Here is a 26,171-nt window from a genome sequence, read left to right as displayed (position 1 = left end):
CGCCAGCCGAGGCGGCGCGGCCCGGCCCGGCCCGCTCCCTGTGCTCGTGGCGGCTGCGGAGCTGTGGGGGTGGGCGGGAGCCGGCGGCGATGGAGCACTGACCGGGAAGGTACCGGTGGGGGGACGCGGGCAGGACGCAACACGCGGAGCGGGTGACTCAGCCCGGGGGGGAAGGGGCAGTGTGAGCTGAGCTGGCGGCGCCTGCGGGCTCCCGCGAGTCCCCCGGCCGGTTTCCTCAGCCCGGGGCCGCCTCCCCACCAGCCGAGAGGCTCCGGGAAAGGGGGGGGAGGCACCGCCGCGTCCGCCTGGCCCAGCTGCTGGGGAACAGCGGGGGCTGCAGCCGACCGGGCCCCACCGGTCCCGCCCTGCGGGTGCCACGAAAAATATCTGCGTTTTTTTCTGCTAATACACGCTGTAGTCTGTGGTGCGGTTCTGTTCGCGGGAGCTGCCGCCTCGGTGGCTGTCCATCCGCTATGGTTCTGGTGGGGGAAGGAAGAAATCGTAGGACGGCAGCGTGAGCGGAGGGAGGGACCTCCCCGCACTTCCATATTCCGCTGGTCGCGGCGTGGTCGGAGCGGCGGTTCCCCAGTGCGGGTGCTGGGCTGGATCACTGCCTGCGGCCCGGGACGGCGCCGGGCAGGTCTAAGGCCAGGCCGATGGCTGTGCCGCGGAGCTGAGCGCGGCGGGCGGTGAATGCCCGAGCGCCTGGGCCGGCTGCGCTGCGGAGCCCTGCTGGCTCTTCCCAGCCACGGGAGACCGGGCTCTGACCGCGTCTGGGGAGGGGGCAAGGAGGCCTTGCTCCTTACCGGAGTTCCTGCCGGTAAAATTGTGCCTGAAACTAAGACCTAATGTCACTTCCAGAAAGAAAAACTTTTCTAGTCCAGTTGAAAAGTTGTCGAAGTAGCAGTAGTTACACAGTTGTTGGCTTTAACCGCCTGTTAGGTGAGTGTAAAGGGTCTAGAGCCCAAAGAAGCTGTAAATATGCCCAAGGTTTGCAGCAAGCAAAACCGCAAAAAAGACTATAAAAGATGAATTTTAATGTCTTTGTTTTATTAGAGAGAAAACTTGAGGAAATGCAAATGAGGCACACCACTGGCTCCCCCTGTGTTACCGCATCTTGTAAATACTTAAAATGACTGCTGAACATGAAGCTTTTTATAATTGCTGATTGTTCCCGTGATTAGCATCTGTAGTTAAAATGCTTTGAATGCTTTTATTATTGGGGTATATCTGGATTGAAGTTACACACTTTGGCCACGTCTGTATTGTTCATTGGGTAGTCTTGCCCAATTAAAATGGGTTGAATTTTTTGTTTTTTCTGCCTCCTTTACACTATGAAAACAGTCTTTACCGTCAAATGTGCTTTTAAGTATTTAGTAGGGGAAAAGGAGTAAATTATTTTGATGTGTCATACCTGTATGACTTTGCTGGTAAGGAACTGCAGCCTTCTAATTACTGTAAGATAAGTTTGCCACCTGACATGGTGTACTGCTTAACAAAAAATAATGTCTAAGTAAGCAAGACAATACTTTCTGCACAGCTGCATATTAACTATTAACATTAGCTATTGTTTTTTATAAATAAAACTTGCTTTAATGACATATTTGATGTTATAGCCAAGTATTTTGTGAATTCTTAGTACTGCTAAAATCACTGTTCAGTTTTGCTTTTGAAGTGTAACTGGCTGGTTAAGTAGATACGTGGCAGAAAAGCTACCTGCTTAAGTAAAGCCATGAGGCAAAAAAAGCTATTTTATTAGTTTTCTCAAGAGGCTCATTTGAATATTTTATCTCATTAATTGTCTTTTAGAGTTGGCTAGTCAAGATGAATGTGAGAAAAGGCTATATGATAGAAGTTGAAATTTTAAATACACTCATGAAGCATTTAGAAAATCAGTAGAACAGATTGGCATTGCTGTTAGCAATAACGAGGGAAGGGAATACATGTTTGAGTCACGTTATTTTTATTAGTAAAATTTGTCACCAGGTATAAATCATCTGCCCAAAAGATAAAAATGTACTGATACCAGCAGGTAAATGTGCAAAAAAAAGTCTCTGTAAATTAAATAGTTGTGTAACTCTGGACCAGACCCTAATCAAAGGATGCAATAAAAAAAAATCATTTTTCCCTACAGTATTTTACCTTTTTTTAGTCTGTCGTTTCTAGGTGTTGATTATGGGGAAAGTAGATTGGGGGCTGGGGACGCAGAGGGAGAAGACTCAGCACAGCAGTTTGATCCCTAAAGATACTGCCCCTGAGGGAATCACAGTGACTAAGGCAGTCTGTGAGGCTTGGTTTGCCAGGAGTCATCATTTTGTTCCAGACTTTCTGGTTTCTGTACTGCCAAAACCTGCAAATTTTTTTGTATGAACTCAATTTTACTTATTAAATTGCTTTTCATTATGCGTAGTGTATTGTGTCTTGACTTTTATAGAAAAGTCTGTCACCACGTTAAATTTTGGGCTCTCCTTTTCAGTTCTGCTTGCTGTTGCTTGTCACTGTGCCACCTTTCTTCCCGTGGGGGAGGGTGAACAGTAGAGTGTGCACGAGACACAATACTAAGAAATTAGAAGTTCTACCTATGGGTATGTAGGCAGCTTGGAACCACAGCTCCTTTGTATTTCATCTCTTCCTCTTGTCTCTTCCTTTCCCCTGCCTCCTACATACTTACATAACAAGGCCTGATTTCAGGCCTAATTAACTATGTTAGCATGGGTGGGGGAGGTGGGGCAGAGAACTGAAGGATAGATGGATTTTTGTCCCCTCTTGTTATTTGACAGCATCCTGTTATTTGACAGAGAAGTTTTAATTTTTTTAAATTCTCTGTATTTTACTAGAGCATTGCAGAACAGCCCATAGCAGCATGCCAACTTTAGAACATTTGTCTAGCTCAATTGTTAATTTTACACTGAGTTTTCTAAATAAAAATCATTGCTAGTGAATAAGCACCCATTGGTAGGAACAGAAAACTTTTGTTAACAACTTAGTGTGGTGTATTTTTTGCTTAATTTCTAAGACACTTGCATGTGCTTGCTTTAGAAGAAAGACCTCCTAATGACTTTGCCCCCACCACTGGAAATACTTCATAAGTGGGTGTATGAAGCATCTTATCTATATTGGAGATGAGTAGAGATTCTTTTTTGGGGTTTTTTGTAGTTAGGTTTGTGGTGGGGAACAAAAACAGTGGCCTTTCATTTAAGGAGTAGATTTGTGCTTATGTTGTATCTTGCTGAAACTTCTGCATGCTTGAAATTTGTACTTAAGCCTTTCAGCTGAATACTATACTTAACGCCATCTTCCTGTTGACCAAGTTCTCTTTTCAAGAGCCCTGAAATATATGGAGACTTTAAAGTTCCCTTATTCAGTACTAAATACAGTACTATGAAAAGTTGATTAAAGGACTTAGAATTACAGTATTTGTACTGTAGCATTCATGTTTAGTTGGACTACATTTTTTGAGGTTTGTGGGCCACCTTGTGTGATTGTTGCTGTCCTAGTTTTAATTTTACTTGTTCTGCTGAGCAAATAAAATTTCTCTTTCTGTATTTGCAGATGATCGTATTTTGCCCTCTAGAAGCAGTGGGCAAAGCAGTTAGGAACAGGAAACAACGAATATAGCAATAGACATGGATGAACAAGCCCTTTTAGGGCTCAACCCAAATGCTGATGCAGACTTCAGACAACGAGTATGTAATTAATTTCCTCTTCTCTCTAATAACTGGAGATGGTATTGCAGTGCAAAAAATCTAATGTTTTCATGGGCTGGGTGGGGGTTTGTTGAGTTTGTTCTCTGAGCCAAATGCGTAGGATTTGTGGTGGCAAGTACAAAGCCAAGTCATGGTGCAAACATGTAAGCTGAGGGATATGTATTATCAATTCTGTTACATTTCAGTTTGATTTCATTTAACATGCATAGAATTTAGTTTTCTGGACTCTGACTGTTTAAGTTTTTTCAGTTCTTTATACTTGTTACTCAACTCCTTACATAGATTCTCATAGAATGAAAATCAGCTACAAAAAACAATTTGCTTGAAATTAGCCTGTTGATTCTTAGATGTTTTTAACTATCATCTTAATAGGTTTAGTGGTCTTTTTAATGAAATATGTGGGTTTAATTGTAGTGAAACTTGTGTAATTGTAAAGTAGGTTAAGAAAGTAATCATGATATGTGGGTAACATTTTCTGCATAAGAGATGATCCTATGAAAAGACATTATTACTTATTATTTATTGAGTAATTATCTCTGCTAACTGATTACCATGTTGATTTAACTGTCTACAAGATAACTTCTAGGAAAATCTTCCAGGAATGAGGATGTTAATACCATGGTTTTGTGTTCGTAAAACAGATCCTGGAATGTTTAGAACAGTTACAGATTTGGTTTGATTTGCTAAGTAGCCTGTTAAATATGTTGGTTCTGGGTATTTGTCCTTTTTAAAAGGATGGATATAGCTAATCTTTAGTGATCTGTCAATAAAATATCACTAACATTGGAAGCTTTTAGATTTGACCTTTTGACTATGCAGTCTGCTGAGTTTTGAAATATTTCATAGCAGAAGGGGACCTACCTTTTCCACAGTCATGTAAGATGTAACATAAGGGAAGTATCAAACCATTTGTAGTAAAATAATGCATTGAGAATAAGAAAACCACTAGTACTAGCTACAGGAAGCGAATTCTTATTTTAGGACTTAGTTCTGAATAAATACTTTAGGACATGACTATGGTTAATGGAAATCTTTATGAACTAATGCAAAAAGCAGCCCCTAAAAATATCCAGCAGCCAAACCCCCTTTGAAATACACGCATTCATAGAATTGAAATAATGTTGTTAATCTAATTTCTGCTTCAAAACTTGCTTTACTGTTCTGTATTACAGGCTGCACTGAGCCTTAAAGCAAGTAAGTGAAATTAACTGTTGTCAAAAGCTGTTTAGGAGTCCTGATAAGTAACATGATTATTTAAAATTTGGTAGAGGTTTTCTCAATTTCTGTAGAAGATTCATATACTGACAGTTGTCCAAGTGGTTAGTGTTTGAATGTTTTTGGAGCTTGGGGTGTTGAATACAAGCAAAGTGGTGCAACAAAACAGGGAAATGTTTTCAGTGAAAAATCTAAATTAGCACTTCTTTAGAATGTGTGGAAGGAATTGTAACTTGGATGTGAACTTCCTCCTAAGTGGAAAGGCCCTGTGCAAGCTGCTCTGGTCTAAATGTGTCTCTAGAGTTCCATCTAACCTCAACACTTCTGATTCTATGACTTCCACATTCAAGTTTGTGTTGAATGTGAAGTGGAAATGGGTACCTATGATATTAGCATTTGGAAAAAAGCCTGCTTGGTGTTAAGGTGATTAGGGAGCCACTGGAGTGTATCCAAATAGTGTTGGTGTTTTGAAGAACAGTTGTTTAAATACAAGGGAAAGTGTGAATGAGATGTATTGCTATGTGCTTTGTTAGTTTTAAAGTGAAACTTACTTTGATTTTTGCAGGCACTAGCCTACTTTGAGCAGCTCAAGATATCTCAGGATGCTTGGCAAGTCTGTGCAGAAGCATTAGCTCAGAGTATATACAGGTAATGTAACTAATAATTTCTTATTGTCATTAGTAATATGTGTGGGTCTGATTTAGCTGAGCAGCATAATAGGCAAACTAAATTGTTGAATGTTAATATGTCTTTGTACTATTTTTAATACTGTAGTGATCTGTGGCCTCTGTATAATGCCTTTCACCAAGGAGCAATGTATAAATTAAACTCCATAGTAATTTAGGAGCCTAAAGACTGCTAGGTTTTGAAATTCTGAGGAAAAGTGCTGAGAGTTTGCCCCCTGTGAGACTATAGACTTTATATGCAGTAATATCATAAGTAGTTCCTTGCCCCAGTTCTATGGAGTAGGCCATCCCATTTTTCAAGATGCATAGAGTGTCTAATCACCACTATTTTTGCACATAGTTGTGTATTTACATCAAAAATACTAGGTTGTCACTGTTTTATGGAATAATTCAATTTGGAAAGAAATTGAGGGGTGCAGATCTCCTGAATAATAGCAGTAGTTTATAGGAATGCTTTTTTGTAAATGATTTATCAAAACTACTGACTCCATCAGAATGTGCAGTAATTAAAACCACATACGATTAGAAATTATAATCTTTAAAATATACATTATGGTTGTTGCAAGTTTTAGATAATAAGATGAAAAAGCAGTGTGGATAACAGAGCATGTGGAATGTCTATGCTGAATCGACACCCCAGTTTCTCTTTACCTTTGATTTTTAAGATGCAGAATACAATTTACTCTTAGTGTAGTAGTGGGCCTCAAAGATACTATTGAAGCCTGGCAGATTTTTGTAAGGGCAGGATACTGTAGGTATTGTAGTTCTGTTTATTCAATACTGAAATCAAACCATAACAAACAGGTGGCTGTAGAAAAAAAGACTAGTATCAAACATAAATATTAGCTTAACAGTTGCTCATTTCTACTAGATTGACTGCTCCACTATTTGTCATTTTTACTTTGAAGTAACAGTAGCAGCAGGTTTGGTTTTTGTCTGGTGCCAAAGGGGCAATCTGATTGTAATATTTGAGGAACTTTTTTTCTTCACAGAAATGTGAACTGTATTGCTTCCAGTAACAGAATTTTCTTTTCTAGTGATGATCACATAAAGTTCTTCTGCTTTCAAGTTCTGGAACATCAAGTTAAGTTCAAGTGAGTAATTTTACTTAAAACCATCCGTATACATCCGTTTAATTTTCCCTTTTTATTCTACTTGCAAATGAAATAGTATTTGTTCCCTAGTTGTGATTGATGAGGTGTCTGTAGTCTGGTGCAGAGAGCTGTCTTGTATTTCTTTTCCTTTTCCTTGGAGAGGTTTTGAGCAGCATGCTCTGCTCTCAGCTAGTCTAACACATCTATGGCCCAATGCAGACCCAGTTAGCAAGGACTGCTTGAAACTTAGCTATTCCTGTCTGGAGATTCAGGCTTTACTCTGTACTCTCACTGATTTTTGCAGCTGTGCTCTGTACTGAGTCCTGGACTTCAGACAGAGCCCTATTCATTCAATGACCATGGCAGAGATGTTGAGAAAGTAGTCTTTTCACTGAGTGGTGGTTTCATAGAACCATGACTCTAGGGAAAAATACTTTTAATAATATGAATGTCATTGCACAGAACTGTATTTTTTCTCACTTTGGGTTCCCTTGATCTGGAATTGAGCATCATGGAATCTTTGAATATCATTTTGACTGCTTGTAATACACTGAACTGGTCAGGAATGTAGATAGGAATAAGATGTATTTTGTGACTGATTTTTACAGTTTGATATGAGTGCAAATGTTAAACACTTTTTTATTTACCCAATTTTACCTCACTGTCTACTTTTCTCTGCTTGTTTCATTCCTGTCACCTGCTTCCTGCAGTATGCTTGTTCTTGTTTCCTGGTGCTTATTTTCTTTCAACATTTTCGGTGGGGTGTTTTTTTTCTTCTCTTTAATGAATAGTTGGCTGTGACTGGAACACTGGAGTCCCATTCAGCAGTCATTCCTATTAAGGACTCTACAAGCCTATAGCTAACTCTCTTTGCAGTAGAGTATTCTCAGCTTCACTAGTCCTAGCAGAGGTATGGCTGGTTTTTGAGGTGGGCTGGATATAACGTCACAGTTTGCCAGGACTCTATGTACGACATAAAGCAGAATTACTTCCTCGGGTTTTTTGACATAAGGCTGACAGTAAATGTAGTGTAGGTCAGATCAGTGAAGGACCTCTTGTACTCAATAATGATAGTCTTCAATGTGTAGTGAACAAGTTCAGGCATATACAGATGTCTCTTCTTTCTCCCTTTGGCCTATGCTAAAATGTTTATTTTTGTCAGGGTCATATGTCCTGCCCCTAATAGAGCAGCCTTCCTGCAAAATTTCACGCTCCTACTCCACTATAGGAGGCAGTAATGCCTCAAAATGTGATCCATTATTATGGGTAAAATGTTTTTTATTATCTTTGCCTTTGAGTCAGAATTTTAACATGCAAATAGCTTTGTAAGTTGCTGTCCTAGAAACTTTACATTTACGTTCATGTGGAGCATTACGTACCTTATAAAAGAGTTTTTGCTTTGCTGAGTGTTGGTGCTTACCATGAAGCACAGTTGTATTTTGACCTCAATATTTTTTTTGTTTCAGATACTCTGAACTTACTGAAGTCCAGCAGCAGCTAATTAGGGAAACACTCATAACATGGCTGCAAGCACAGGTATGTGTGTTTTTCACTGCAGTCTTACATGTTAGGCTTTTAGACTAACATAGGGCATTGAGTGTGGACTAAGTGTTTAATCTGTTGTTTGAGTATAAAGATGGCTTCCTGAAGATATTTGGTATCTGATTGTTAAAGGTTTGTGAGAAATTTTTAAATCAAGTGTTGTAAAGAAGTCCATGCCTGAATTTAGTATTAAATAGATAATTCTTGCATCAGATAATGACTGTGGTTTAATTATGTGTGAAATAAGGTGTATTAAAAGTTCCCCTTTAGAGAGGCATAATACAGATTCCTGATGTTCCTGAGTGTCTGGTGGAGAAGCAGGCCTGCTAATTATTTTTCTAAGACCCTACTGAGTGAACTCCTGTCTGCTTCGAGTGCTGGCAGATGTTTATCACTTCTCTGTGATAAACCATGTTAGTAGTGTCACAGAGTATGAACTATTCTTTCTTGTGGATTAGTTACTGTAGCCAAACTTGTAGTATCAGCCCCACCCAGGAGTTTGCAGTCAGCAGAAGTATCCACTGGTTTGCCCATACCTGCCATTATATAGCTGCCATTGCACCTCTACACTGAAGATAAACATAGTTACCGTGTAGAAAACTTAACAGTAGGAAATGGAGTGTAATACAACTTTAAAAACAACAGATGATTTTGAAGTGGATTAAATTGCTCTTCTCTTTGTGGCAAACTGTTCTGTTTAGGAGTTTCTGAAAGGAAAAGGAGAGGAGATTGGTAGTGGTGGATTTTTTTTCCCCTTAGATTTAGGAACTTTCCTTTCTATTTGTAGCACTAACATCTAACGCAGGCACAAGCTAGCTACAGGAGGACTGTAGCTTTCACCAAAGTGGCAAATGATCTTTTAGTCTTTGAGTAGCTGTGGTGGTTTTGCATGGGAGGCATTTATGAAAGACACTTAATGTCTTGGTACTGAATGAAAGGCTTAGGACTGTATCACCCATAGGAAATATTTTCCCTATTGCAGGACACTTTACCCAATTTTTCTTCAAATTCCTTAGAAATGTAAGGGTTTATTTATTGGTCTTGGCCAGGAAGAGAGGTAGTATATTAACTACTACAGAGAGACCAACAAACCTGTAGGATTCTTCTCTAATTTATTGAGAATATACAAATGAAATGTCTTGTTTCTACCAGATGCTGAATCCCCAGCCTGAGAAGACTTTTATTCGCAACAAAGCAGCACAAGTCTTTGCATTGCTTTTTGTTACTGAATATCTCACAAAATGGCCCAAGTTTTTTTTTGACATTCTGTCAGTAGTTGACCTTAATCCACGAGGTGTGGATATGTACCTCAGAATCCTGATGGCTGTTGATGCTGAGCTGGTGGACCGGGATGTTGTTCATACATCAGAGGCAAGTTATTATTTTGCATTAACACTTGTTTTAAAATTTTAAGTTCTCTTACTTTAATTAGAGCAGAAGGTTTTTAGATATGCTTTTTTTCCTGTGGCAGCTCTGCCTTAGACATATTAGGAGGTTTAAATTCAAAATGTTATGTTTAGCTTTGTTGTTTAATGCTTTTTATGATTTCATACTTTTCAGCTATTTTTTTTTTGCTTGAAAGCTTGCAAACAAAAATTAATCAACCAAGTTTGCCAGTGTAATGCTAGACTGACTCATTTTTAAATGTTAATGTTTTCTAGTGCATGTGTTTAGGGGTCCTAACCCCTTAGAAAAGTCCATTTAATTATTTAGAAGACTGCTCTTCTTTTTCTGCCTTTTCTTTCAGTGTTCAGGCACTGTGGATAATCAAAGGGAAAACTTAGGCTATTTTGGTTTTATTTGTTGGAAAGTAAAGAAACATTCTCTTTGGGTTTCTGATTTATCTTGCTATGACACATGATGTCTGGCATCTGGATACAAAAATGCTACTAATTTGACAAGATGCTGATCTGTGACAGGACTGATTTTATCCTTTTTCTGTATTGATAGGAGGCTCGTAGGAACACCTTATTAAAAGATACTATGAGGGAACAGTGCATTCCAAGTTTGGTGGAGTCGTGGTACCAAATCTTACAAAATTATCAATATAATAACTCAGAGTTGACATGCCAGTGCCTTGAAGTAGTTGGAGCTTATGTATCCTGGATAGATTTGAGCCTGATAGCCAATGAAAGGTAAGAAGGTTTTTATGGAAAGGGTTTGCAAAAATCACCTTGGCAGTGTGCTGACTGTATAGAATGAAATATATAAAAGTCCTTCAAAGATGACTTTTAAGTAATCTTTGGAGTTTTGGGAGTTTTAGGAGAGTGATTGTTTTTGCAAGCCAAGCTGATATAATGGCCAAACTAAACACTACCCCATTTGCTGTGTTCTCTTTAAAATGCATAAAATGTTGGGTTTTGTCAGTACAATAGAAAGAGAATTGTAAAAAGAGATCATTGTAAATATGCACACAAAAAATATAAAGCTTCTATACAATGTTACTTTGTATATATAAAGCTGGACTATTTTTTCTCTGAAGGTTTATAAATATGCTGCTAGGTCACATGTCTGTGGAAGTTCTCCGGGAAGAAGCCTGTGATTGTTTGTTTGAAATTGTAAATAAGGGAATGGACCCAATTGATAAAACAAAACTGGTTGAGTCTTTATGTCAAGTATTGCAGTCTGCTGGCCTCTTCAGTATTGATCAGGTTTGTGTACTGATTTTTAACAATAGGAATGAGTCATAGGTTTCTGACAGTTTTTAAATAAGTTGATGCACAAAAAATTATAAAACAGTCCATAAGTTAGAGGGAGGTACTTGTGCTTCTGCATCAAAACTGAACACTTCTTTCAGCTTTCTCATACTTAAATTTAAGAGCTTGCTATTAATGTTCATTATTAATTTGAACACACAGGGTTTCATTCTAGAAGCAGGGTATTATGTAACTCCCCTGTTCTGTTCCTCTCCTAAAGCTTGTTGTGCTTATTCGGCTTCTGTGTTTCCTTGTCTTGAATCTTCTCTCCTGAATGATTCTGTAATAGGTATTGCAGGCAATATAGCTGATCTAATGTCTTACCCTAAAAAAAATCTGTGCATAATTAAGTAGAGCAAAAAGCTTTCTAAAGGACACGTATGCTGTTTTGCACGTGTGCACCATCAAACATGAGGCTTGAAATGCTTATCTGGAAGCTGGAAAAGTATACCTACTAACTAAACACAGATTTTCTGGCAGTTGCCTTGTTTAAGGAACAACTGTTCACTACCTGCTGTGGAGAAAGAGCAGCCAGTCCTTGTGAAGCTGTGGTTCTTAGATTGCTAGGCTTTTAACTCTTTTGAAACCTTTGTCAAATTTGTATTCCTACTAATATAAATCTTGCCTTGGTCTTTCTTAGATAAATGTGTTATTCTTTCACTTTTGTCTAGTTATGGCAGAGACCAAAACATCCTGTTGAGGTGGCTGCTTTAGGGGTGTTTCTCGATTCTGATCAATGTATTTCTGCAAAGCAAGCCAGAAATACTTAATATTAACTCACTCTAACAGGCAGTACTGAAAGGTACTTGTTATCAGTATTTCTGAAGTGAGCTGCAGCTGGTAATTCTTTGAAGTTTTTCCATAGAAAAATTTTTCTCTTATACAGCCTAGAATTTATGGTAGGCATGTGCTGCTGCTTTTATTTTGAACCTTATTGCTGTAAAGAGAGAAACAAGCAAATCTGAAGAGGTGAAGCAAGCTACTGTTGTGTAATGGAGGACACACAAATCTGGCATTGCTTTAACTTTTTTCTCTCTCCATTCCCAGGGGGAAAAGAACCAATTGTAGGCAATTGGTAGTTTCCAGCTAGGAGACAAGTGTTGGCTTAATTCTATATACTAGACATGGGTAGTACAGTCTGTAATCTTGTATTACTTAAACATAAGCTCTGTTAGTATTTTTAATCAGGTGTCTTTTCTTGCAGGAAGATGATGTGGATTTTCTGGCCAGATTTTCTAAGCTGGTCAATGGGATGGGGCAAGCATTAATAGCTAGTTGGACTAAACTGATAAAAAATGGTGATATGAAGAGTGCTCAAGACACTCTACAAGCTATTGAAGCAAAAGTGGCCCTGATGTTGCAACTTCTAATTCATGAAGATGATGACATCTCTTCTAACATCATTGGCTTTTGTTACGACTACCTTCACATCCTGAAACAAGTAAATACATCTGGCTTCAATTTAAGACCAATTCTGACATAATTTCATTTGATTTTTTTGGGAATGTCTCATATTGAGTTGCAAAATAGTTTTTTTTATTAATTAGCATTCTGTTTCTTCACTGCCTGTGGTCATGCTATTTCTGTAGTGTTGTTTAGAGATCTGAAGGAGTTGAGTTAAATCTTGTTAAGGGGAAAGGCAGATCATATAGCTGTTAAAAAAGCAAGTCTTTCTCTTAGACAGTAATGAAGGAGTAAGAATACAAAAAATAACGCTTGAATTTTATTTTCCAGCTTTCTGCACTTTCAGACCAACAAAAAGCTAATGTAGAGGTAGGTATTTTTTACTACAGATTCTATATTTCAAGGACACATTAGATCAGAATATTTCATTTTGCTGAAACAAATCATATTTAATTTTTATGCCTCAATGTGTATGTGACAGTAATTAAAAGTAAGGACAGTGTGTTCCATCTTTTGCTAAGTAACTACAGTTGTTTCTTTAAATAGTAAGCCTATATTGAATTGTGTATGAAGATGAAAGCTATTCTGGAGCTGGTCTTCCCAAACAATCCTTAAGCATATGCTTGGCAAGCTTGGCAAGCTCCTCTGCAGGCTATACTGTTCAAAGAATATTCTTAAATCAAACTTGTTTCTTCAAGTTTTTATTTTTATTAAAACCTGCCCTTATTCCAAAGGATTGGAAAAAGTCTAGGAAGGATTGTCATAAATATAACTCTAAATAATGTAAGTTAAGCTCAAGAAAGAAGCAGCAATTGAGAGATAACAATTGTAATTATGAGCAGTTATATGTTAAACATTACATCAAATATACATTAGCTCAAGTCAATAATCTTAAATTTATATATAAAACATGAAGTTCATGTCCAGTTTTGGAAGTAGTAAACTTATATGGATTTTTCAGTCCTGTCTGCACCAGTGTAGATGTACTGATTTGGATGTTGAACTGGTTAGATTGGTGTAGTTATTTCATAAGTTCATACAGCTAACACGTTTGATTCCTTTTCCTTTACAAAGAAAACGCAATTCTGTACCTGTTCTAACATGACAAGTTGAATCTGGATAACTGCGGTGTAGACTATATGGATATCTTGATTTCCTTTTGTCTAATGTCTGTTTAATTTGGATTAGGTAACACAAAAAGAGAACTTTGATAAGAGCACTGAATCTTTTTTTGTGGCTGTCTTTTGTTGTTACAGCTAGATCAAATAATATTACTACTGCAGTATACTTAAGACACTACAAGCTGGAATATATTCCTACCCTGAAATATGTTGGTTTAAGTTGCTTTCATACTGGAGATTTCCTTGTTGCAAATATTTCTTAATTTTACTGAGCACTTCTTGAGGATTTGTGTTAAACGGGGAAACACAAATCCTTTTTCTTTGTTCCACCTCGTAATAAGAAAGTAATAGGAAATAGTCTAAATCTTATTGTTGTTTGCCTTAAGCTTTAAGTGTTGTGCTTAGCAGCATTCCTTTAAAGTTTTGCATTTTAAAGTATAAACTTTCAACTTGTTCATTATTTGAACAGGAAAAAAAGGAGGCTTGTTTCTTGTGCCTCTGAAGAGCCAAAGTTTTTTCTCATCAGCAGGATCACATTTTTAGTTCTTAGAATGATAGGTCTTTCTAAACATTTTTGGCTACAAGTGTATTGCATTAATGTTTTGCAGTTATTTTAATTCTTAAATATCACTTCTTACAGAGAAGCAGACACTTCTCACAGGTCATGGGGACACTTAGTGTCAAGGTATCTATTTCTGCAGGATGACCAAGAATTTCACCTCAGTAACTTAGGTTTAATCCATTGCTCCATTTTGGTGTTGATGAATTTCAGGTTTTGCAGTTAAAATGAAAGATAGTAATCATGGTTTATTTGTCAAAAGGTTTTTTGTTTCATTTTGTTTCATTCAGACTTAAGTAGAGCTAAGGTCAAGCCTTTATACCTGCTTTAAGATGTACCAACAGTCCCTACTAAGGTTATATTGCACTTTATTGCTCTCATTGTCTGACAGCTTGCTGCTGCAAGTTATGGACAAAGTGTAGAGAGACCTTCCCATTGAGTGACAAGGTGCAGAAGGGGACCCCTTGCTTTCTAAACTCCTCTAGAGAGAAGTCGAGGTGCAGCTGGATCCAGTGTATCTCCCAGACTTAGACAATGGTTTATGTATAAAGGATTGTGTCGGTGAAGCTTTTTGTAACTTTGTTCTGCAGGATTAAGGATGGCAAACCAAATCTATAAATGATTGATTTTATTGATGTTGATGATAATGATTAGACTAAAAGACTTGAATCAGAAGTATTTACCACATGCAATGGATAGTAGTTACAGGTACTACAATATAGTGCACTGTTTCTTGAAGCAATGTTGAAACAGCTGTATTAAAGATGGCAAAACAATTATTGAATAGAGATGGATTTTACAGACACCAATTACTATGGACTATTAGAGAAGTTGATGTTATACCTAAGCTGACTTATCCCTTTAAAATAGTATCTTGGACAACCTTTTTAGTTTCCTCTGCCTAGTTCAGTCATCTTGATTGTTTTCCATGTGAACTGAGCAGCACAAATTACAAGCAGGAAGTAAAGCTTAATAATCCTGTCAGACTGAGAGCTCCAAAAGGTCTTTGCTGTCTGTCTGGAATAGCATCTGTGTATTGTTTGGATATAATCCATCTATTTTGATTTGGACTGTTAACTTCTGCTAAACCTCTGAAAAGAATAGTTTAAAAGGGATGAAAAATATTTGTAAACACAACACTAGCTACAATGTTTTCTTTACTGTAGTATTTTTCACGATTGTTTCTTATAACTTGTCTACTTCTATGCTTAATGTTCTGTTTTTATCCTAGGCAATCATGTTGGCTGTTATGAAGAAGTTGACATATGATGAAGAATATAATTTTGAAAATGAGGTATTGTGTTGTAGTAATAAACAGACATATGCAACTTAATTATATGTAGTAAAACTTGCTCACACTTAAAATACATATTTTTCACAGACTAAAGATTTAAAGGTAGGAAGCAAGGGTCCATAGGCTGAGGTTTTTTCCTATGTGGAAAGCTTCTAGACATGTGTGCATAGGACAAAACAACATAGTAAAGGTATATCCAAGCCAACCGAGTTTACAATATTTGTGGCTGTGTTTGTACAGAGCTATTCCAAGCCAAATACAGCTATGCTGATAACTAAACATAGCTGTTGAGGTTCAGTGCAAAGTTGCATGTTTCTGCATGTCACTTCTGTCTTGCAAAAATACATGAGAAATACTGTGTAATGAAACTCTCAAAAGAAGTGCCACTTGAGCTACTGGAGACGGTCAAACCTCTGCAAAAATGAGCTAAGGGTGGGGTAAGGTCTTTAATTTCATTTTCCTTCCATGCTTAACATCTCTATCAGCCAACAGTAATGATTGAGTATGTGGGACAGACTTTGTCCCAGGCTGTTGAGAGAGCAATAGCCTTAAAAGGGTTAACTTAAGCTGTATCCAGTCCATCATAAATGTTGTCAGTCCAATTTAAAAACTAAGCTAGATGCTAAGAAAGAATGTCTTTGAGGAGTGAGTCAATTTTTAAGAATTGGGTTAATAAGGCTTTGCCAAAAGCATTTTCTTTCTTGTACTTTTGGCTGGTTTTCATTTTGGAAAGCCTTTTTAGAATGTTTCTGGACAGAATGCAGTGATTCTCAACATACTATATCCAGCCATAAAAGAAGCCTGCTGTTATGCTGCAAGAGCACTGGATGAGCATTATTGAATTCTCTGAGTGTGCTATACTGGTTTTGTATGTACATGTTTTTGCTTTAGGTGTATTTGTCTAAAATAGTTGTGGGTGAATTTAAATATGAAAATAAAGACTTTACTGATGTGAATTTTTTTTGGTAGGGTGAAGATGAAGCAATGTTTGTGGAGTACAGAAAACAGTTGAAACTGCTGCTGGACAGACTTGCTCAGGTTTCACCAGAATTACTGTTGGCATCTGTCCGCAGAGTTTTTAACACTACACTTCAGTAAGTTGGGGTTTATAACTTGATTTGTATGAAGCCTTTTGGGGTTAGGTTTTTATTTTCCTTTTGTAAACCATCAGTCTGTAGTGAAATGTGTGATGCAGCAAGGTGAAGTCAGTTGACAAAATGAGCTCGTTACAACTTAATGATAAATACGGCTTCATATCATCTGTTACTCAGCCCTCAGAAAGAAAAAGCTTTATTTTGTAACCTTTAATGGCAGCTTTTCTTTCCTAGAGATGTTTCTGAATCTTTGTCACTTACCTACACAGCACCAGCTGTTTGGAGAGGTGTTCACTTTGCCACATCTCATAAGAGTGTCCTTGAGGTGTAAATATTATGTATTACTTTTATCAGAAAAACAAAGTTGGATGAGGGGAAAAAAATCTAAGTGAAGTATTTTTGTAAAAAAAAAAAAAAAAGTAGACCTAATCCTGGAAACTGCACACAAGTAAAGAAACATTACTAGTTCCCTGGCTAGGAGGAGAGTTTTGTGTATACAAATAGAAATCCAGTATTGTTGGTGGCTACCTTGTACCTTAACTGAGTCTCTTCTTATGTGAAGCTGAATGGATTGTCCTCGTGTCATAGTAGGTGTATTTGTATCTAAATAAGCACAATAGAAATCTGTAGCTTTCAAGTGGAAACTGGCAAAAGAAAGCTGGTGGTGATCTGATGAGAAGGTGGTATTTTCGAGGATAAAGTCTCAGAAGCATCTTGAATAACTGTCTGAGCCTTCCAGTGTTTTACTTAGTTTAAATCTGTTCTTTTTATGCTGTGCATCTGAAGAAGGCTTAAAAGAAAATATTAACATGGTATAATCGTGATTATTTCATAAAGTACTAAAGACTAACATGATCTTCATATTCTTGCTCTAGGAACTGGCAGACTACACGATTTATGGAAGTAGAAGTGGCAATAAGGCTGCTGTATATGTTGGCTGAGGCTCTTCCTGTGTCTCATGGTGCTCATTTCTCCGGTGATGTAACTAAAGCTACAGCTTTACAAGACATGATGAGAACGGTAAGCATGTCTTGAGAGCTTTTAAAAAGCACCACTAAAGCCTAGAATGTTTCAGTTCACATGGCTCGTTGTAATGACCAGCATGTCACTTATGCTGCAGTTAGGTTTTCTAAACAGCTTAAATACTAACTTGCTAATGCTTTTATTTGTAGCTGGTGACTTCTGGTGTTAGTGCCTATCAACACACATCAGTGACCCTGGAATTTTTTGAAACAGTGGTTAGATATGAAAAATTCTTTGCTGTTGAACCTCAGCACATTCCAACTGTACTAGTAAGTTTCATCTCATTTACATTTTTAACTAGGTGAAACTAGTTAAGTTCGTTAGACTTAAGAAATTTTCCTATTCTCTGAAGGTTCCTAAGGAAGCTGGGTTTCTTAACTTGTTGAATGATTACATTTTCCCCCTGCTTTGTTTAGATACTGTAAGACTAAGATGCTTTATTGATTACAGATGGCATTTTTAGATCACCGTGGTCTTCGTCATACAAGTCCTAAAGTACGGAGTCGAACAGCTTACCTCTTTTCCAGATTTGTCAAGTCTCTGAAGTGAGTAAATAAATGTATCCAAATGGCACTGAAATTACTACATAAAACACTTCTGTGTGTCCCAGTTGTCATTAGAACAGCCTAGGTTTCAGATGGACTGCAATGAAGTAAAATACCAAAGCGGTGCTCTAGCAGCATTGTTCCCCTGTGTAGCAGTGGAAATATTTGTCACAGAACAAAGAAGTGGAATACATATGCCTGGTTTATTTTGATCAGACGTTAAAGCTGATCAACAATATAAATGCCTTTTCTACTTTTTCTCAGTAAGCAGAGCTGAGTGTGAGAGGATCTGGAGACTTTCAAGAGTAACTATTCCCTGGTCCCTAAGTTTTGAATTCTTTTGGAATTTATACTGATGAAGTTTACTCAGTGTATGAGTCCTTTGAACAGTCCTGTCATTTTGGTCTTATTTCACAGGCATGCATTTCATTTAGAGGCAGAAGAAGCTCAGATTTCAGTATGCTTTTATTTTTTCAACTGTTCAAAGTACTTCACTTAAATGATGCATATTTTAAAAAATTGTTATTTCCTACTATGCCATGTATTTATTTGGCCTACCACTAGCATCATACCTATAAGCCAGATTTTTCTGCAGCAGTGCTTTGATATTTATAGGGGATTCGTATATGGAGAAGTCAGTTTGGCACCTAACTTCACAGCTTACATAAAGTATCTTGAAACCTGTAAAAATGAATATGCTTCTAAGTAGTGTTATGTACTTGTGTTTTACTTCAGTAAGCAAATGAATCCCTTCATTGAAGATGTTCTGAACAGAATACAAGACCTGATGGAACTTTCTCCTCCTGTGAGTATTTGCAGTAGGTTTTTTTAATGAGTGAGGCTTGCACTTATCAGTGTGCCTGAGCACTTGGTGAATTGTAAGCTTAGCATGCAGACCTTTAAGCACAAATAATTATCCTGCTTTTTTGTGTGAGATCACTTGCACACCTTACTTTTGTACCTAATTGTAATCATCTTGCTTATGTGGGTTTCTGGGAGTATGGGGTAGAGATGGGTGTATACATAGAAGGCTATAAATTTTGAGAAGACAGCCTTGATAGAGGACACTTAGTCAATTAAGCCTGTTGTCTTCCATTGTAGGAAAATGGCTACCAGGCGCTGTTAAGCAGTGATGATCAACTTTTCATTTATGAAACAGCTGGAGTGTTAATAGTTAACAGTGAATACTCTGCAGAAAGAAAACAGGTTCTGATGAGGAATTTGTTGACTCCGCTGATGGAGAAGTTCAAAGTATTGTTAGAAAAACTGATGATGGCACAAGATGAGGACAGACAGATGGCACTGGCTGACTGCCTCAATCATGCTGTTGGATTTGCTAGGTAGGTACAGCACAGTAACACTGTATGTTTCTGGTTTGAGTAAAAAGGAAATACAAAGGTTTTACTGGGAGGAGGGTCTGAGATTTCTATTTATTGACCTAGAAAGTCATCTGTGGTTGTGGAATTTCTTGTGATAGCTGAGAAAATAAGTAAAGTCCCCTTAGAAGAGTCTGCTTTAGATGTATATACAGAGAATATTGAGCAAGTTCATAATGAATCAGCATCTATTTCTTTGCTCAAAGAATTGTATGGAGCTAATCTAATCATATGTTGTTGGTAAATTGTTAGAATTTAATTCTCAGAAACTGCCAAAGTGATGCTCCTTCGTATGAAAATATTCTGTTCATTACTTCCACTGGTTCATGAAATGGAGTATTGTAGTTTAGTGCCTGGGTTGGAAAGCATTTGTTCTCAGTGTTACTGCTTCTTCATTGTACTGGAATGGGAGCTTATGTAAAACTTGATGTGTGCTTTTACAGCCGGACCAGCAAGGCTTTCAGCAATAAGCAAACTGTAAAGCAGTGTGGATGCTCAGAGGTTTATCTGGACTGCTTACAGACGTTTCTGCCAGCTCTCAGTTGTCCATTACAAAAGGAAGTTCTGAGAAGTGGTGTCCGCACTTTCCTTCACCGCATGATTATTTGCCTAGAGGAGGAAGTTCTTCCCTTCATTCCTTCTGCCTCTGAACACATGCTTAAAGATTGTGAAGCAAAAGATCTTCAAGAATTCATTCCTCTTATAAACCAAATAACAGCTAAGTTTAAGGTATGATAGTGCATAAGCTTTTCAGGGTCAAAGTGTTGCTGAGAGATCTTTGTTTCTAGTTCCAGAAAACAGTAATGTGTCAGTACCCTCCCTAAAAATTAGTAAGTGTATTTTGAAGGCTGCTATTGGGAAACATTGTTTTTGATTACAGTCATATGTTGCTGGAACTCACAGTGATTAAATTACTATTTTTTTCTTTGATTCGTCTTAAATGTTTATATTGTGTTAAATTTTTTGGATTTGATATTTTAAAGTACTACTTGCATCACAAATTTTTTCTTATTGACACAATTAACTTCATGCTCTCCACTGAAGCTTTAAGCTAATGTTGCAAATTAGCTTACAAATACACAAGCTTTGAAGTGAATTCTCATCTTTTATAATGAGATTTCCAGAAGATAGAGATACCGAAATATCAAATATGTGTATAAGGAGGAATACAGACTTATATCTGGGATAACAGATAATTAAAAATAGTCTGTGAAAGAAGGAAGGTAAAATAAAAAAGTCACAGGAGTAAGGTGGGACAAATACCATGTTCAGGTGTAATATTTTGTTTATATTTGTATGATACAGTACTATTCTTATTGTAGCATGGTAAAATAAGCTTCTACAGTCTCACCTTGAATACTTTAAAGGCATAGTAAAGAGAAGATAAAAGATAAAATCTTGCTTAAGCATTAACAAATTAACATATGAGTTGCTTCTTTGTGGAATTCTGATGTGACTGAATAGCACATGCCTTCAGTTTTTCGATTCATAATTAATTTAGTGCCCTTAGCTATATTTTGCACTAAAAGTGTTGTGACAAGTTTATTCTGTAATGTCAGTAGGAAATAGTTAGTAATCCTTAAAATTTCTATAAAACCTGACCTGTTGCCAGTGTTAACGTCTATGAGATGGTATTTCAGGATATTTGAAATTGTCTGTCTGAACAGAAGAATGAAAAATCCTGAAAAACCTTTTCCTGCACAAAATGATGCTAGACAGGATTAGTTATTTTTGTGCAAAAGGCTTAAAATAGGTGGTGTGTAATCGAGGTGCCGTAATGTTCATGGTGACCCTGATGCAACTTGCTGTGTTGTAAGTAATTATATGAAATTACTAACATTAAAAGTGTATCCAAGCTGAGAATTCTAACAAGACTTTAGTTTTAACTTCTTGATGTTCAATTTCTCCTTTTGAGCTGACACCCTCTTCTGATCTTCACAGACACAGGTTTCACCTTTTCTGCAACAGATGTTTATGCCACTACTTCATGCTATTTTTGAGGTGTTGCTCCTTCCAGCAGAAGAAAATGACCAGTCTGCTGCTTTAGAAAAACAAATGTTACGGAGGAGTTACTTTGCTTTTCTGCAGACAGTAACTGGAAGTGGAATGAGTGAAGTCATAGCTAATCAAGGTAAGGAATCCAGTTTCTCAAAGGATAGTACTATGGTTATTCTCACCTACGTTTTATTTAAGAAAATTATTAGCCCAGTTCCTGGCAAGTACTGTTAACTATCTTACAATATAATGGATTAATGGAAGTACTGTGTTCAGCTTGCCTGATTCAAATTATCTGTTGTACAGGAATTTGGGGTTGTGAAATCAAGCTATAATAGGCATATTCTTCCTATTGTACTTTTCAGCTTAATGTGATCACTGTCTTCATGTATCATTGTACTTGTCTGGTGAATTGGAGATCCTACACTACATACCAATGTATAGCGGTGTTCAGACTGCTGGGCAAGACCACTCACAGCTGCCACTATTCATTCTGTCTATTTTTGGAAGGACACATCAGTAAATCCTGTAAACTTTTATTACTGTTGCCTTATCTTGTTATCTATGGTAGAAGGCATCATGTGACTTAGTATATATGTAGTTACCAGGTTTTCCCCACCTTTACTGGCCACATGCAAATTAGTTATTTTTCACAATGGGAATTTGAAGTCAGACATCTAGTTGCTTGATACTGTAAGTGATTCTTTCTATTTAAATTCCATTAAAATGGATAGGGACTTCAGAAAGTTTAAAGTGACTCATCTGGTAAGTGAAGCTCAGAATTCCTTTCCCCTGTCCTAAAATGGTGGTAATACTGCTGGGACAGAAAAAAGTAGTGAGAGCTTTCTTGAAAGAGGCATTTGGTAGTTGTGATAGGCCAAGAAATTTTTAAAGAGATCAAACAAATAAGCATAGATGCAGCACAGAAATTTTAAATGTTTGAAAAATATCTTGTCATATGCTGCAAGATAAGCTAACTTACTGCAGTGCTGCTGAGTTTTAATTAACACTTCCAAGTTAGGTAGAGAGGACAAAATTTTTTGCCCTCACCTTTGTGTGGGTTAAAGGCCAGAAGAGCAATTTAAATCTCCAAACTTAAAAAAAATTAACCTAAATAAGAGTTGTCTTGCATCGTAGGGGAAACTTCCCAAAAATATTTGAGATTTGTGCAAAAATGAGCTATTTTGAAGTTGAAGCATATCTTCCAGGTCAGTATTAATATAAAACAGTGTATGAGTACCAAAACATTTTATGCTACAGTTTGAAGTAATGAGTTCATTTTAATGTGTTTAAGGTGCAGAGAATGTGGAACGTGTGTTGTTCACTGTCATTCAAGGAGCGGTGGATTACCCAGATCCTATTGCACAGAAGACTTGTTTTATTATTCTTTCTAAGCTGGTGGAGCTCTGGGGTAAGAATGTCTTTCCAGAATTCCTTTCCATCTGCTACTACCCATGAAGAAGTAATAGAACTGGAAATATTTTTTTTCTTTTTAGGAGGTAAAGATGGACCAGTAGGTTTTGCAGACTTTGTCTACAAGCACATTGTTCCTGCGTGTTTCTTAGCACCTTTGAAGCAAACGTTTGACTTAGCAGATGCTCAGACAGTACTGGTGTGTATTATGGATGGTTTTTTGCATTCATTTCTCTGAGGCAGACTGAAGCTAACAAACCTACAATAGCCATGGAGATTAAAGATTGTCATCTTTAGGTTTTCCTGGACTTTTTTACACTTAGGTACCTGTATAATTAATTATTGAATATTGTGGTGGTGTATCCTGTAGTTTACCTAGGCTTAAAATCAATTGGAGATCAAAGTATTTGGCATTGACCTGCATTACCTATTAACTAATGTTCAGTGAAAGCAAATACACAGAGTGGGCTGTTCTCTGTTCATTTTGGATTCAGCTGTGCAGAAGCTTTTCTGATTTTCTGATGAGTGGAACAAAACCTGGAAAGTCAAGACTTGGCATTGTGTGAGGGGAAAATGAAGGGATCATGGCATGAACTAGCCCTTGTTTTGGGTCTCATTAGGTTCTTCAGCTTTGAATAGTGAACCAGTAGACCAATGCAATAGTCTAATGCTCTGTATTACATTTCAGGCTTTATCAGAATGTGCAGTGACATTAAAAACAATTCATCTCAAAAGGGTAAGCTTCATCATACTTCATAGGGAATAACTGTCACATGTTTCTTTCTAGTGGTTTTATCAATTTCCAAAAGTTAGATACTTACGAGGATGAATTCCCACTGTATTTTTATATAAAATAACAGGATGATTATAATGCTGTGCATGGATACAGGATCCAGTAGTTGTATCTCTTGATAAATGAATGCAAAATACCGACTCTTCATTAAGGAGAAAAGTCTGCTCACTTTGTTGCTGTTCTAGTTCCAGGGTAACTTATGTGAATTGGTAAAGTTAATTCACTTTCCCTTGGTAGATCTATTGGATTATGTTTGTATTCTGCCAGCTTGTGCAGTAATCCCTCCTGTGCTGAAAGTTATCTGATAAATATAGGTAAAGAAAACAAAAGCTGAAGTGTTAATCAAAATGTTTGTTTCACTCAAAGGTTTGGACATTCCATTTTATTATTGCTTAGTTCACTGCAGATTACATAGTCAATGTTACAGAAGAAGTACTGTGCTCATCTTCTCTTGGCTACTGAATGTTGCAATGGAGTAGTATGGTAAAGCAGTAGGCAGATGCTAATACCCAGTTATTTTATTTCTTCCAAATATCAGTGAAATTAGAGTTGCCTCCATAATTAACTATCTCTTACAGTTGACATGTAACAAACTGTTTGGCTCTATTGTAATTCTTACTTCAGTGCAATTTTTAGTGCATTTTTCTTCTGTGTAACAAAAGGTACCAAATTGCAGTAGAACCTTTAATGCCAAGACTGAGAAATCTTTTTTATGTGCTAACAGCTAAGAATAACTTAAACATTTGAAAAGCATTCATTTTCTGTGAAATGGTGATGTAGACCACCATACAGTATAGGGCTATGATTTTTCCATCTGTTAAAAAAAAATGCATGAAGAAAATGTGTACTGCTTTTCTATAGGGTCCTGAGTGCATTCAGTATCTTCAGCAAGAGTATTTGCCTTCTTTGCAAGTAGCTCCTGAGATAATCCAGGTAGGAGTTCCTAAAAGAATACTTGGAAAACTCTTTAACACTTTGATTGATTGTTAAGTGGGGAGAAATGGATATTTTTTACAAAGTTAACCTACTTTCATCTCATAGTAAAATTTACTCAGTTATTGCATATGAGAATAGGATTAATTTATCACAAGGAGTAAAGATACTGTAAAGGTACCTTGCAAAAAAAAAAAATTCCAGTGCATGTAACTGTCTAAGCAATCTTCCTACTTTAATTCAAATTTTCAAATTTTAACTTGAAGATATCCTTATAGATAGTCCTGTTTCTGTCTCCTCAGCTAAAAGTGAACGAGATATCCTGTATTTGAAAAAAAAAAAAAAACAACCCACCAAAGAAATAGTTTTTCACCCCAGAGTGCATTTGGACTATCATAGACTTTTACAAATTTTTATCCATAACATGCTTTTCTTCAGTTGTACATAAGGGAAAATACAAATGAATACCAATGACTTTACATATGAATGTATCTCAGGTTGCTTTGTTGCTTCACTTAGTTACTTCTTAGTTACTGCTTTGCTTTTAGTTATTTCTTTGTTTTTTCCTACAGGAATTCTGTCAAGCACTTCAGCAGCCTGATGCTAAAGTTTTTAAAAATTACTTAAAGGTATAAAGATTTTTTTTTCTTTCAATAGCTTTTAGTTCCATACCCTTCAGTCATAGTAGTGACTTGAAGTAAAACCAAAATATTGAATTATTTAGTAGTTTTCAGTAGATTCCTATTGGGAATCTCAAAGGAGCAAAGCAGTTAATTGGAAAGACAGAACAAACAAAAACAAACCTGCATCTATAAAGTTGTCACTCATTCTTAGCACCTTGCTATCTCAGTAGTTTGATATTCTTGTGGCTTTTGTTTAATAGCTGAAAAAGCAATAATGTGATCCTATAATTGTAGAGAATCTAAGAACAGATAATTTTTGAGGGTGTGAGTATAAATAAATAGCACAAGTCAAACTCATAATGTGTTGACCAGTATGTTAAACACAAAAATTAGCTCTGTCAAACAAATTCTCTTATACCTCAAGCATTCCACGTCTTACATTTCCTTTGTTTTAATTTTTTAAAAATAATTTTTTGCAGGTTTTTTTCCAGCGAGCCAAGCCCTAAGGAAAGTACTGGAATCTCATGTACCTGTTTCCATAATGCAGAACTCTGGTTCTTAATTTATAAAAATGCTAACTCTTGTGCCATTCAAACTGGTCATGTTTTAAGAAATGTTGCTTTGTGCTCACATCAGTACGTACTTTAACCTTCTGCAAAAAAGAAATGCAAATTCCCCACCTGTGTCTCAGACATGAAGGTATGTGACAACATGAAAAATTATCTGTATACACAAACTTTTATTATGTATAGGATGAGTTAAGCTTACACTGTAACACATACAGCAAGGAAATTACACTTATTTTTTAAATTAAATGAATTAAATGTAAAAATACCTTCAGACCATAGCAATGGTTATTAAAATGTGTACATTTTTGATACGGAGTAAAATGTTTTAATAAGACATAAAATTCATTTGTTCATGTATGGTGACATGAAAATAAAACAATCAAAGTCCTTCTTGTAGATAGTCATTTTATTGAAGTTGTCTTAATGATAAAATATATATATACCTCCTATAAAACAGATTGGTGTAATAAATGATTTCACTTAAAAGTA

General features: G+C 36.8%; 1 protein-coding gene across 1 annotated transcript; it reads left to right on the top strand.

Moving 5' to 3' along the window:
• XPOT (exportin for tRNA) lies at positions 1-26,171 on the top strand. Its single transcript, XM_066550159.1, has 25 exons — positions 1-109; positions 3,553-3,686; positions 5,488-5,570; positions 6,646-6,702; positions 8,169-8,238; positions 9,397-9,615; positions 10,195-10,379; positions 10,727-10,895; positions 12,145-12,381; positions 12,675-12,713; positions 15,256-15,318; positions 16,288-16,412; positions 17,288-17,432; positions 17,585-17,704; positions 17,886-17,980; positions 18,716-18,785; positions 19,082-19,320; positions 19,800-20,085; positions 21,298-21,487; positions 22,646-22,762; positions 22,848-22,963; positions 23,453-23,500; positions 24,419-24,490; positions 25,063-25,119; positions 25,593-26,171. Exons 2-25 carry the CDS (start codon positions 3,627-3,629, stop codon positions 25,617-25,619), a joined length of 2,889 nt encoding a protein of 962 aa, XP_066406256.1. The 5' UTR covers positions 1-109; positions 3,553-3,626; the 3' UTR covers positions 25,620-26,171.

The sequence above is a fragment of the Molothrus aeneus genome, chromosome 5, assembly GCF_037042795.1.
Source record: "Molothrus aeneus isolate 106 chromosome 5, BPBGC_Maene_1.0, whole genome shotgun sequence".
Lineage (NCBI taxonomy): Eukaryota > Metazoa > Chordata > Aves > Passeriformes > Icteridae > Molothrus > Molothrus aeneus.
Note: the sequence above shows the minus strand (reverse complement) of the source record. Positions and strands in the feature narration are given on the sequence as shown.

What these genes read in the sequence shown, in the direction of transcription:
- XPOT (XM_066550159.1), top strand. Translation starts at nt 3,627, where the DNA reads ATGGATGAACAAGCCCTTTTAGGGCTCAACCCAAATGCTGATGCAGAC. An exon ending in AGCCTGATAGCCAATGAAAG is followed by an intron (nt 10,380 to 10,726) that starts GTAAGAAGGTTT and finishes TTTTCTCTGAAG; the next exon opens with GTTTATAAATATGCTGCTAG. An exon ending in TAAGCTGGTGGAGCTCTGGG is followed by an intron (nt 22,763 to 22,847) that starts GTAAGAATGTCT and finishes TTTTCTTTTTAG; the next exon opens with GAGGTAAAGATGGACCAGTA.